Source organism: Clinocottus analis, unplaced genomic scaffold, assembly GCF_023055335.1.
Source record: "Clinocottus analis isolate CAN_PGR_092001 unplaced genomic scaffold, fCliAna1.0.p SCAF_6, whole genome shotgun sequence".
Classification (NCBI taxonomy): Eukaryota; Metazoa; Chordata; class Actinopteri; order Perciformes; family Cottidae; genus Clinocottus; species Clinocottus analis.
The window spans coordinates 15,197,478-15,211,204 of NW_027176218.1; the positions used below are offsets into that span (position 1 = coordinate 15,197,478).

General features: G+C 40.3%; 1 protein-coding gene across 2 annotated transcripts in view; it reads right to left on the reverse strand.

The window, feature by feature from the left end:
* Positions 1 to 10,048: 10,048 nt before the first annotated feature.
* The window catches only part of osbpl5 (oxysterol binding protein-like 5), a 42,472-nt gene continuing 38,793 nt past the window's right edge, over positions 10,049 to 13,727 (reverse strand). For both annotated transcript variants that reach the window (XM_068603124.1, XM_068603123.1), the window contains 6 exons: positions 13,563 to 13,699; positions 13,083 to 13,262; positions 12,762 to 12,891; positions 12,394 to 12,508; positions 12,205 to 12,307; positions 10,049 to 11,840 (listed from right to left, as the gene is read on the reverse strand). In XM_068603124.1, coding sequence (XP_068459225.1) covers positions 11,705 to 11,840; positions 12,205 to 12,307; positions 12,394 to 12,508; positions 12,762 to 12,891; positions 13,083 to 13,262; positions 13,563 to 13,699 — 801 coding nt within the window. In that variant the 3' untranslated portion in view covers positions 10,049 to 11,704. The remainder of the gene's footprint in view (positions 11,841 to 12,204; positions 12,308 to 12,393; positions 12,509 to 12,761; positions 12,892 to 13,082; positions 13,263 to 13,562; positions 13,700 to 13,727) is intronic.

Consider the following 13,727-nt stretch of genomic DNA (forward strand, 5'->3'; position numbering starts at 1 on the left):
ATAGTGTAAATCATCATTTAAAAATAGAAGATATGATAATTTACAATAAAATATGGACCACAAAGAAACAAATTGGAGTATGTTAGAAGTGTGTTATTTAAGTGTCAAGTATATTAAAACGAAAAGATGTGCAAGGCTGTGTAACTGTAAAAAATTGTCTTTGGGATTCATTGATGAGCTGCAAGATGGGAAGGAAGGTCTTTGCGGCGGGAGATCTGGTTTCTGCCAGAGGGAAAGCAATCAAAGAGCTTGTTTCCAGGGTGAGAGGTGACGGTGATAATCTTTCTTGCCCGCCTCAGAGTCCTGGAGGCGAACAACTCGTGAAGGAAAGGCAGATTGCAGTCAACCGCCCTCTCTCAGCAGAGCGAATGAGACGCTGACGGAGGAGCAGGGGGTGGACTCGATGATGGCACACCACGACAAAAGACGTATCAAACACATAAACATCGGAAACAATACTATATTATCGTCTATAATCACATGAATGTCATGACTTATTCTGATATAAACTGTAAACATGTATATTGCCACAATGGGGATTATTATTAACGTTATTATTACGTTAAGGCATACGGTTAACCACCATGGACATGCATTGTGTGAGTTGTAGCTCGGTGATGTTTTCTTCAGATAAAAGCAGCTGTAGACATACGTACACTGGGCGATAAAGCATTAACAGGCTGCACACACTCCCACGGATGGATCGGTTTTTGGCTATTTGGCAAAGAAGAAGCATTCTCAATATGTGTCTTTGTTACACTTTGTTTTTTTTGTATGAGCTTTAAATGAGCTGGTGAGCCCATTTTGTTTCTTACCTTTGTGCTTAGCTAAGCTCATTATTGCAAAGCTACCCAAGTCAAAACAAACAAACAAGCAAAGATGTTTCCAAAAAGGTCAAACTTTAAGTAAATCAGCGAGGAAAAATGATTTCCCCCAGGGCATATAGGAAACATTCAGACTGGCATCGGAGAAGTGTTGGTCAAATGAATGCAGTCTGTCTGATGTCATATTCCTCCACTTCTATGTGACTCACTGTTGTTTTCATGTTTCCCTCTGTGTGTTCATTGATATTGGCAGTGTGTGGGAGACTCTGTTTGAGCAGTTTACACCCCTCGCTCGTCCAGTGCCAGGAGAAGTAAACAGACACCAACACACTTGGATACAGACAAAAAAATGATCCGGAGCCAGGAAACTGTTACAAACTCACTCACACACATTGAAAGGAACTTCCTTTGATGGAGGGCTCCCTGCTTGGAAAATAAACACACACACTCTCCTCTGGCCTAATTTGGACTGCTATCCTTCCGTCAGCCTTACACATACATTCAGACATCACAAAGGCCCAGTGTGCACCCACTCAAGCATCCAGCGAACTGCAGAATAGAAACAAACCACATGGGGGAGATGGCCCCTTGATCTTTCCCCTGCTACCAATCTGCCCACTCTGCTGCCTCAAGAGAAAACGAAACATGTGACTATTATGTTTAGATTCAGGTAAGAGATGGCAGAAAGGTGGCTTTCATGGTTGAGATGCATAGTTAGATCTGCTTTGGTTGGGCCATGAAGAGGATATCCAGAGTGACACAGTGAGGAAAGCTTTGGGTTCAATCCTCTTGTTTAAGCAAAGGCTGCAGGGGATTGAACGAGAACTTGCGGTTCTTTAAACGCAAACAACAATGTTTTCCTGAACCTAATTTAGTAATTGTGTTGCCGCAACCTAACTTGTTTGTTTCCTGTTGTGACGAAAATGTATTTTAAAAAGACCGTATTCATGTAAGAAACGGAAATTAACACGTGTCGCTGGACTTTCGGTGTAAAAAAATACCTCCGGAAAATATCATGAGAACCGTTGTATGAGAATACATTTGGAGGACAAGTAGCTCTCAGTGTCATCGAAAGACAATTAAAGGCAACGTAGTGCAAGTAGTGCAGATGGAGGTGTCTGTTTAGTGGGTCATCAGTGGAAAGAAGCTGTTGCTGTGTGTTTTGGCGAACAGTGTTTTGTAGCGTGGAAGAGCTGGAACAGCTTGTGTCCGGGGTGTGAGGGCTCTGCAGCGGTCTTTCCAGCTCATTTCCTAACTCTGGAGGTGAATCAGCTGTTCGACCTCCCGTCTGTACCCAGACTCATCGTTCCTGATGAGGCCGATGACCTTTGTGTCATCTGCGACCTTCATTAGTTTAACAGACGACGCCCCTGAGGTGAAGAGGGAAAAGCTCCTGTTTCTGTTCGTCGGATGAAGAGCTGAACAGAGAATGAGACAGACATAAGGTAGATTTGTGTCACAGAATCGAAACCTCCTCTGGCTACAGTGGTATCCGTCGGGAACATTGTGTGGAGCCAATAATCAATAAATAATCAGTCACAAAATATGATGTCCCACCAGTTGTAGAAGATCTTTTTGGAGACTGGATGTGACTTATTTGACAGAAACTGTTGTCGTTTTTTGTCTTGAACATTGGAACACACTCAGACCCAAATACACAATGTGCACTCATCTAGCACAGCGTGGGTACCTTCACTTATTTTATATATTTCTACCATCATGACTTGTTGGATTTAAAAAAAAAATGGCCCATAATTATTCAAGTTATCCACAACTAGCATACTTCCAATATGCCAGTGTCATGAGTCTGTATTAACTAACTAAATCCAAGCAATAGGGGAAAATTACATAATATTAAGCAGGATTTTGTTTTAAACTATTGCATCTAGAAATTTAGCAGGGATATGCAGGTGGGAAGTAGAAGATCAAACATCAGTGGGCAACTAATAAATAAACACCTGATAGGACTATATGAGCAGCAAAACAGAGGAAACTATGAAGCATAACATTTGTCATTGTCAAAAATGTAAAATTGAGCGAGACGGGAAGCTGATAGGGATAATAAAACTAAAAGATGCATAAACCTTGGGGGCAGGAAAGGTACTACAATATCTGTAAGAAACAGGAAGGATTTAGGGGCACCGAATTGATACAACTCATTCTCATTGATATTTTATCTTTTGTAAAGGGATAGGTATCTCTGGTCCACGCACAAATGCAGTAGGTGGCGGTAATGCACCTTTGTTGGATGCCATCCACCCAAACTCAAAAGAAGAACACAGAGAGGCATGTGGCGAGGGAAGCGGCGTGGGTGCTCCCGCAGATCGCCAGTGTGAAGAAAGTAGTGCTGGAAAATCGGCTAACGGCCCGGCTAGATTAGGAAAGTTTTAGTTTTGTGAAAGACCTCTCAGCATGAGAGTTGCCTTTGTCCTGAGAACACAAGTTTCTTCATTGATTGTCTCAGATAAGTCTTTGTAGTAACATATACAAAATCTGCATATTCTTCCACGACTGAAGCAGCAGCTGAAACCTTGACCTCTTCACTCTTCACAATGGAGAAAACCCCCGCTACCTTCTTTTCGGGGAGCTAGCGGAGAGCAAACAGTGTCCAAGATGGCTGCTGCTGTGTTTCTGTGATCAATGCTTCTGTGATCTTGTGGTTGGCAATTCTATCCAACAATAATCTGAGGAATCCTACCTCGAACTAAAAATCTCAGTACTAGACCAAATTAAGAAATCTACAAACACGTTTGTACAGCAAAACTGTGGACATTTATTGCTGTCTTGTGGAGGTTTCTGGCTTCATTCTGCTGATCTTTGGGCCTGGTAAGCTGTAAAGCCTAAAGACGGCGCCATGCCACCCAAAGCTTCTAACAATGCCACTGAGGAATACGTCACCATGGCTAAAATGCGTGAGTTTTTGGATCAGCAAAAAGACTTTTAACAAATCTTTGCTTAAACAACAGGAAACAAACTTCAAAACATGTGTACAGATCTTAGTTGATTCTTCAAACAGGAGGATTGATGAACTGTCGAAACAGGCCTATGATGTTAAAGTGAGTCTAGAAATGACTCAAAAAGATTTGGATGATTTCAAAATGTCATGTAAAACTGGCTTCAAAAATTGTAATGAAACCAAGACAGATTTGGACACAATCTGCTAAAGTTTGATCTCAATCTCAGACAAATCAGACTATCTTGAGGGCCAGTCTAAACGCCATAATATTGTGGTGGATGGCATTAAAGAGTCTGGCAAAGAAAATCCGACTGACTGTGAAGAAAAGGTGAGAAAACTTTTCAGTGAAAAACTTCAACTGGATCATCTGAAAATACCCAAAGCCCACACCAACAAAGAAATGTTCAGTCAGGCTCCTTAGTCTCCAACCTTAGGAATACATTAAGTACTTTTTATTTTGTTTTTGTCTGTATACATGATTCCTTACATACACTTTGAGCTACAACACATCTGATCTGGAAAGCCAGACCTTTACACCTTTTGATCCTTTTACCAGTGACTCTTATTATTTCGATGTTGACCCTGATTTACATTTTTTTTTCATCACTTGATGTCTCTAACCTCTGTAGTTTTTAGAATGAAACTCAGTTTAATGATTTATATGTTTCTCTGCCACGGAATACTTTCTCTACTTTTCATCTGAATATAAGAAGTCTTTCTAGAAATTATGACAAATTAATTTATTATTTATCTTTACTGAAGCATGATTTTTCAGTTATTGCCCTGTCAGAAACATGGCTTACTGAGGATTCAAGAGACTTCTTTAAAATACCAAAATACACTATTCACCATGTAAGAGGGAACAGATCTGGAGGTGGAGTATCTCTGTTTATTCATTGTAATTATGATTTCAAAATTCGGGATAATCTCACTTTGAAGTCAAAGAGGGATGAAGTGGAATCTGTTATTTTTAGAGCTCTCTGGTGGAAAGAATATTATTGTGTGTGCTATTTATCGCCCACCTGACTCTGTCATCAAAGTTTTTAATGACAGTCTGGGCTGTTCTCTTGACCTGATAGACAATGAGGATAAACTTTGTTACATTTTAGGCGATTTCAATATAAACTCCTACTGGGGATTTTCTTAATACCCTTTATTATGGTTACTGTTTCCCCTCTTATTCAAAAAGCAACATGAGTTACAGAAAATTCAGTGACTTTGATTGATAACATTGTGAACTACAACCAAAGTATGGGTGGAGTGGATTTGTCTGATGCTCTGGTTGGGTCTTACAGCGTGCGCCACAAGACCAAGAAGTGGTACAAGACTTTGTTTTGATCACTTTCTGGACATTGCTGTGGTGAACAGTTACCTTATGCACGAGGAGCTGTTCAAGCTAAGGCAGGACTATGAAGGCAGAAACAAAAAGAAGCTGTCCCCGAAAGTAAACGGCCTCCAGAACAAACTGCTTATTTAAATGAATGGACCTCTGCAAAAGAAATTATGTCACTGTTTGAACTCTCATCTGTGATTAAGTTCAACTCGTTCCATGCTTGAGTTTATTATTTTTTGAAGGATCCCAGTGAGAAGTGTGTCGTGTTTCAACTGTGTACACCAGGATAGCAAACTGTGTTTTTTTATTGAGGAGTTTGCACATTAAGATTTTGAGATAAATGTGTGTAAATTTACACAAATAAATGTTTACATGCAGTACTTTGTATGTATGATGATCTGTTGGCTTAAATTAAGTTTACTGTGACACCAATATTATTGATTATAATATGGAGTGAATTTGACACAGAAAAATGATGGCAACAAAGTAACAAGTAATATTATTGAATAGATTTAATGTCATTCTTCAGTAAATTCAACTCAATTTCACCTAGATAACTCATATATGACTCAATTTCACCCAAATATTCAGTAAATGTAACTCAGTTTCACTCAAATATTCAGTAGATGTAACTCAATTTCACCCAGTAAATGTACATTTATTTTGATGATATTCTAAACATAAATCATTTATCACATATTTAGATTTAATTTATTCAATACTTGTTATTTATTATAATAATTGTCACTTTGTCGCCATAATTTTATTATTTAACCATATTAACCATTGGTTTCAATATTTAGGGAAGGTAACTAACAGTTCAGTGTCTTCCTTTAATAATTAGTTTGTTCAATATCTGCAAGACGAGCAGATATTAAACTAACTATTGAAGGGAAGCAACTAATATTCACTGTTAGCTGCTCCTCTAGCAGATATTAAGCTAATAACTATTGAAGGGAAGCAACTAACATTCACTGTTAGCTGCTCCTATAGCAGATATTAAGCTAATAACTATTGAAGGAAGCAACTAACATTCACTGTTAGCTGCTCCTATAGCAGATATTAAGCTAATAACTATTGAAGGAAGCAACTAACATTCACTGTTAGCTGCTCCTCTAGCAGATATTAAGCTAATGATTATTGAAGGGAAGCAACTAACATTCACTGTTAGCTGCTCCTCTAGCAGATGTTAAGCTAACTAGTTGGTGAAGAGAACAATGTGGTTTGATTTGCCTCCAGACTTATGGATATTTTGCGTTGTGTCAAGTAGGGTAAAACCTCGTGTGGAGTGGTGGATGACAAGGTGTGACGCTATGTTATATTTTACAGAACAATTAACGCAAGGACAGAGGGTATTTTTTTTTCCAATTTGTATTTATTTCATATGGTTGCTTTGCAGTCATGCTCAAGTGAGAACAACAGTCACTGTTGGCTGCTCCTCTAGCAGATAGTAAACTAACTATTGAAGGAAGGCAACTTCCCTCAATAGTTAGTTAGTTCAATATCTGCTAGAGGAGCAGCCAACAGTGACTGTTCGCTGCTCCTCTAGCAGATATTAAACTAACTATGGAAGGGAAGCAACCAACATTCACTGTTGGCTGGTCCTCTAGCAGATATTAAGCTAACTAGATGGTTGGGAGAACAATGTGGCTGGATTTGCCTCCTGACTCATGGATATTTTGTGTTGTGTCAAGTAGGGTACAACCTTATGTCGAGGAGCAGCCAACAATCACTGTTGGCCACTCGAGCAGATAATAAACTAACTATTTTCAAGGGAAGCAGCTAACGGTCACTCTTGGCCAGGCTTTGGCGGGTTCTAATTAAAGATGGGCGGAAAGCGGACACCAGTTGGTTTGGGGTTTGTTCTCCTGCCGTCAAGCTGGTTTTCTCTTGCATTTGACTGCATTTGCAAGACATTAAAGCTTTGGGGAAGCAAGATGCTGTTCACGTTGGTCAAGGCACACAACTCATTGAGTTGCACTTTCTCCTTCAGGTACAACTTTTTAATGGCCGCGACACGGTCAACGAGGGTATCTCTTTCACTCTTGCATTCTTCATGTTTGGATTTATACATTTCTACCTCCGCCGTTAGCGCCTTTATCGTTTCGCCTCGTTCCCTGATCATCTGTTTGTATTTGGTGATCAATTCTACCTTCTCAGGGGGCATCAGCCTCGCCATGTCTTTCTTCAGCTGCTCAATCTGAGTATCTCTTGCTTTAACCAACAAGCCCTTTTTTTCAAGTTCCATGATTTTTGAGCTGAGCTTACTCTGTAACCCCCTATCGGCCGGTGTTCTCTTGGTGCCAGGTAGTGCCTGGTAATCGTTGAAAGATTCAAAAGGGTGCTTGAACTCAGGCTTCCGTTTTGACTGTTCAAGTTGTTTCTTAAGGTCACAACACTGTATCTCTAAGGTGCGCGCAATTTGCTTTTGTTGAAGTTCCTGCACGTAAGTTTCGGTAAATCTTTTGTCAAGTAAATTGTTTTCGAACTGCAGTTTATGTAAATCCTGCTGTAGTTGGTTTATCTGCTTCTGCAGTTTGTTTTTATCATTCTGTAAGGTGGTGTTCGTCCCCTGAAGGCTGTCGTTCTTCTCCTGAAGTTTACAAACCTTCTTCTGACATTTTTCCACCTCCAGCTCTAAGCTGTGGATTTTCACGCTTTGCTCGTTCTCCTGCTTGCTCAGGGCTGCTTCCAGGTTTTTGATTGTCTTCTTTAATGGACTGCATTCCAGTTTTAACTGCTTGTTCAGTATGTCTTTTTCTTTTATAGTTTTTTTCAGTTGCTCCTCCCGTTCCAAGAAATCATACTTGTTTTCCTTTAAGTCTTGTAAAACGTCCCGTCTGGTCCGTAGCTCCTTTTTTAATTCGGTGTTCTCTTTCAAGAGCATCTTGGAATTTTCCTCGTTGGACTTGAGGAGTTGAAGTTCACGCAGAAGTTGACAGTTATTCTCCCGCAAGTAGGACATGTTCTCCAGATCTACTGTGAGATCTTGGACTGACCTTTTTAGCTGGCCTCGATTCATCTCATTTGTCACCTGCATCTTTCCGATTGAAAAATTTATTCTTTAGTTTCACAGAGAAAAGTCTGGTTGACCAAGTCTTCTAACTTAACTCATAACTTCTTGAACCAAGGGTATTTAAAAACTCTCCCTTTTCGAATCAAAGGCATTATGACGTCATCACGTAGACCCCAAATTCTCTCGTTTAGCCCCGCCCACAAGAGGGGAGTTGTATCTAGAGAGGATCGACTCATATATGATGAACACGTTTTATATTAACCAGCAGATTGTGTGTGTGTGTGTGTGTGTGTGTGTGTGTGTGTGTGTGTGTATGTGTGTGTGTGTGAGTGAGTGAGAGAGAGAGTGTGTTTGTGTGTGTGTGTGTTAAGGTAACCAGACGTCCGGATTTAGGCCGGACAGTCCGGATTTTTAACGCCGGAGGATGTTTTCAGGCGAGAAGTTAGTTGTTTAAGGCCCCGAGGGGAAAACGCAGATATATTCATGCGGTTTGGCCTTTCATTTACACGAAAACGGAGATTTTATCACGGAAAACGATCATTTCTAAAAACTCCGGCCAAAGCGGAGATCTATGAAACACCGTTTTCGTGTTTGCGCGTGCACTCTGTCAAACGGAGTTTCAGGTACTCAAACGTCACCGTACGCGACTAAAAATGCATTACGTCATATATGAGCGTCCTCTGTTTACATCTTGCTGACTGATCACGGCGCTCGGTGGCGTATTATGCGGGTTCACGTAAACAGAAACTTTTTGGAAACCGATCATGTGTGTACGACGTTATTTTTGAAAACGGAGGGGCAGAAATATTCGTTTTCGTAAATAAATATCTGCGTGTAAATGTGGCCTGAGCATCAAATCTATCTATCTATCAATCAATCAATCAATCATCTATATATATCTATCTATATATATCTATATCTATATATCTATATATATCTATATATCTATATATATCTATATATATCTATATATATATATATATCTATATATATATCTATATATATATCTATATATATCTATATATATCTATATATATATATCTATATATATATATCTATATATATATATATATATATATATATATATATATAGCGCTACACATATAATTGCAAACAATTCCGTCAAAAGTGAAAAGGCTGTAGTTCAAAATAAAATAATCTTAAATTACGAATCCTAACCTTTTCCTTCGTCAAACTGATTAAACTTTACTGTGAATAAATAATAAACTAATAAAGATTGATCGTTAGATCCTCAAACTCAAATGATATATCATGTTTAAAAACTTCTTATGCGATTATTCACACAATACCCCATAGTGTCCTCCTTTTTGGTGTTATGGATAGGGTCACAATACTGTGTGTGTTTGTCAGGAGAGACGGGACGCTGAACTGAGTTTGTGCAGATGTTCATGATGTAATAACAATAAGTCTTGTCGAATTTAGTTTATGAACTATTAACGTTATTTAATTAATGTCTACTCGCTTTAAAATGCCTTTCTTTCTAGCTGAAGAATTAAATAACAAACATAACGTTCACAAAGGTCTAAGCTACTTAACCCTTGTGTGGCGTTTGGGTCTGTGGAACCTGTATTCATTCATCAAAATAAAAATTATACAATTCATTTAATTATTCTCCACCAATGTTTGTAACTAACACCTAGAAGAAGTTGCAGCTGCACTGCTGCAGTTTAGGTTTAGAGACCGCAGTTTACACAACATTCCCCTCTGGTGGAGAATATTGGCTAAAGCAAAAACTATTTGGTTCTGTAAAGTGAAGCATTAAACACCAGATTTTATATATATATATATATATATATATATATATATATATATATATATATATATATATATATATATATATATATATATATATATATATATATATATTTCAAGACATTAATGACAACCAAATGCAGTGACAGGATTAAAATGTTTTACTGTAGTGCTACAGTATGCAACAAGTATGAATGAAAACATCGGGTAACTTCATGTTCTCTGTAGTTTCGTTCAATATGACAAAAATATCTGGCATGTAGAATCCCCACAACATGGCAGTAGAGTAGAAAACAGGAACAGAATGAAAAGAATAAACAAATTAAAGGTGTAAATAAAATCATTCAAAGAGTCGACTTCCTTCTTGTGCTCTCTGAGTCTCTCCCATTGGGTAGATCAGGACTCGCAATAGCGACTGAAATTCAAGGGTTAAAAAACCAGTAAAAACCAAGATCACAGATCTGGTTTTGTATAGCACAACCATAATGGCTTACTCGCACACATGTGCTCCTTTACCCTCTCATTCATTCACACACACACACACACACACAGACACACACTACATACTCACACAACCCTGGGAGAGCAATTCTCGGCCCTGGTTTCCATCCTCCAAGCTGAATTAGATTAGGAAAGTCAAGGTTAATCACCCAATAAATACATTCTGAAATCCTCTTTGAAACACAGACCTTGACAAATATATACAAATTGATTAAAAGAAAAAAACAAACAACTCATTACTAAGTGTTTACATCTTAAAACAGACACTTGAAAGTGGTGTGGACCAAGACGCACACACAAACCCCTTCTATTAGGCCAAAGTTTTGAAATTATTTTTCATGTATTTTCACTCGTTCCCTCCATCCCTCCCTCCACACGCTGCTCCTCTATGTAACTGATTGTACACACTAGTGTCGTGGTCTAGACCAAAAGCAGTGCTATGCTATTATCCCTTCTGTTACAGCACTACAGGCACACAAATACAAAAAGACACTCCGTTTGGCTCTCTGCCCTGCCTCGTTCCAGTATCCTCCCTTCCTCTGTGTCACTACAAACACACACAGTGCTCCCTGTAAACAAGTACTCTTTGTCCTTTCGGATTATAAATACTGTTTTGGTAAAATCATCATCATTAAAAGACGAGACGGAGTGTATTTGAGCGAACATTGATACAAAACGCACAGAATTGCACTGTTGGAAGATATTCCTTCTACATTTCTCTCTTGTTTTTCTTCTTCTTTTTGGCTTCAGCGTTTAAGGCCCAAATCTGGAGTGGAAAGGGATTAGGAGAAGTCCAAGCGGTGATCTGCCTGTGCCAATAGGGCCTACTGTAGTGTAGGTACGAACAACACACATACAGGCACACTAACAGATAAACAGTATTGCAGGGCAATATAAAAAACATACTAAGGAATGGTGAAACATCCTCTTTGTCATTTCTTTTTGCAAAATCATTCTTCATCTTACATTTCATCTTTTTATTCAAAATCTTTCCAGCCATGCTCGTCTCTCATCCCTCACTTCCTGTCCAAAGTGTGTGGGTGCCAGTGCTATTTCAGTCTGGCTACACTAGGGGGTGCTGTTCCATTCTGCAGATGACTGACAGGCGGTGGCTGTGGCTGTGTTTATTGCTTTGTTGTCCATGCTCCTCCCCTCTCAGAGGAAACAAAAAGGGACAAAGTTGCCCTCTAACCACTGATCTGAGGTCTCTGCCCTCATCCGCTGATTGTAGTCTGTGCTTTTTTTGAAGGGATCTGATGCCAGATCAGTGGCAGAGGGAAACTCCTCCCTGGAGAGCGGGCTCAGGTAAAAACGTAGTTGAGGAGGAGCTGGGAGACGAGCAGGACACAGAGGATGAGACAGTGGCGGCCCGTGAGTGACATGCTGTCGTCTGTTGCTCTTCGACGAGTCAGCTGACGACTCAGAGCCACCAGGTTCCTACAGGGAGAAAAGGGGTTCACAAGGTTCAGCAGGAATTCAATCTCAACCATTTAAAACAACCCTCTGGTTGTTTCAAGTACTGACATTATTCATGATAACATTAAAATATCATTTTGATATTACAGATGCTCTGACACCACATTGTGGTCCAGCAGTGGATGATAATGTGAGTTTCTAATTATGTTTTGAAAGCACATCTTAAAATGTTTTACACTATCCTTACCCTCAACTTAAACATGTTTCTTTTAACCAAAAACCCAAAACACACTCAAGGTCTGACTTTTCCAGACACTATGCACATTATGCTTCCCCAATTCACTCCACATGTGTGAGTATGCATGTAAATATGTGTTATTTTCACCGCTGGATGTCCTGCTGTGTCTTCTGTATAGATGTGATAGAGGTCTCTATCAGGGCGATGTCCTTCACCTCTTTATTGCACCGTGCACACTGATTTGAGAATCCTGGGGACATGACGGACGAGAGAACATTAGACGTGTGGCGCACGATTTGAGATTTTGTTAATTTTGCGCGTATGTGCGCGCCTCACCTTCATTGTCTGAGGATTCGTGTGTAGGCTCTGGTGTGGTGCTGCTGCTCTCAGTGTTTTGGCTGCAGCTGGACGGCTGGCTGCTGGCCTTCCTTCGTTTCCCGTTCATCTCCGCCTGGGAGGAGGTCGAAGAGTCGTAAGTGGAAATTGTTTAAACTTCACAAATTGACAATGAAATGCAGCGAATAACAAGTGAGAAAGAAAGGGGCTGATGATGGTTGTCAGTGATTTTGAAGCATCTAAATATCAGGTGCAGTCTAGCTTGACAGGACAGTGCAGTTTTTCTTTTGATGAAATGTCAATGCGACACCCATCTATAATAGATCATCACTGCTCCAACTTGGAGGTGTGTGATTGGTCTGGCTAACCTTCTGTTGGCTGGCCCAGCTGTGGCTGTAGGAGAGTCCGTTGTGTTGCCTCTGGTTTTTCTCGTGGGTCTGAACCACTCCGTCCTTCTCAAACTGAACCAGACAGCGCTCAGGGTCCCATGGTCGTGCGCTGCCAAACAGGACAATGTCATGAGCCGAGGACACGCTATCATTTAAATCCCAACACATCATTATTGTCATGTTTTTCCTCTCCTTACTCGACAGCTCAATTCCTGTTGCACTGAGCTAAACTCTAAACTAAAAAGGCTGAACAGTGTGTGCCATCTGCGGTGTTTTATTTTGGTGTGAGTGTGTTCATACTCCATGTGCCTGTAGGTCCACTCGGAGGTGACTGGGTCCTGATGGAAAAGTTGGGAGCTCCAGGGTTTGTCTCCTCTTTCCTTGGCCTCTCCCCGCTGAGCTTCCTCCAGCACAAACTTCTCCTGGGTGGCCCTCAGCTGGTCCCGGTCCATGATGGCACTGGTTACATGCTGCCAGAGTCTGTCAAGAGCATAACAAGATGGCTTGAGCACTGGGCATGTTCCACAGGTAAACGTCCCATAAGCCAGCTGGAGTTTTGTAATTGTTGCGATTTGGTCAGGATCATTTAGATGGGCCATTTCCAGAGGCCTGGTATTGTGCATGTTGACATAGTAACACACATAAACGGAAACAACGGTTTAGGTTATTAATTACATCGACCTGCAATATGTATGCTGAGGGAAATTGACGACCTTCAAATCAACAATTATGACAGAGAGACATATGGATAATCTTGAGAAATAAACATTTGCGGTTTACCTTTCAGACTCAAACTCTCCCTGCTGCTCCATTTGGACCACTTGTCTCTTGAGGCGGCTGCTGCGAATGTCTGCGCTCGGGTTCCACAGCGTCTCCTGCTGGCCCGAGCGCTTCTCATAAATGAACACCTCATTGTCCTGAAAAGGCAACACAATTGTTTACTCC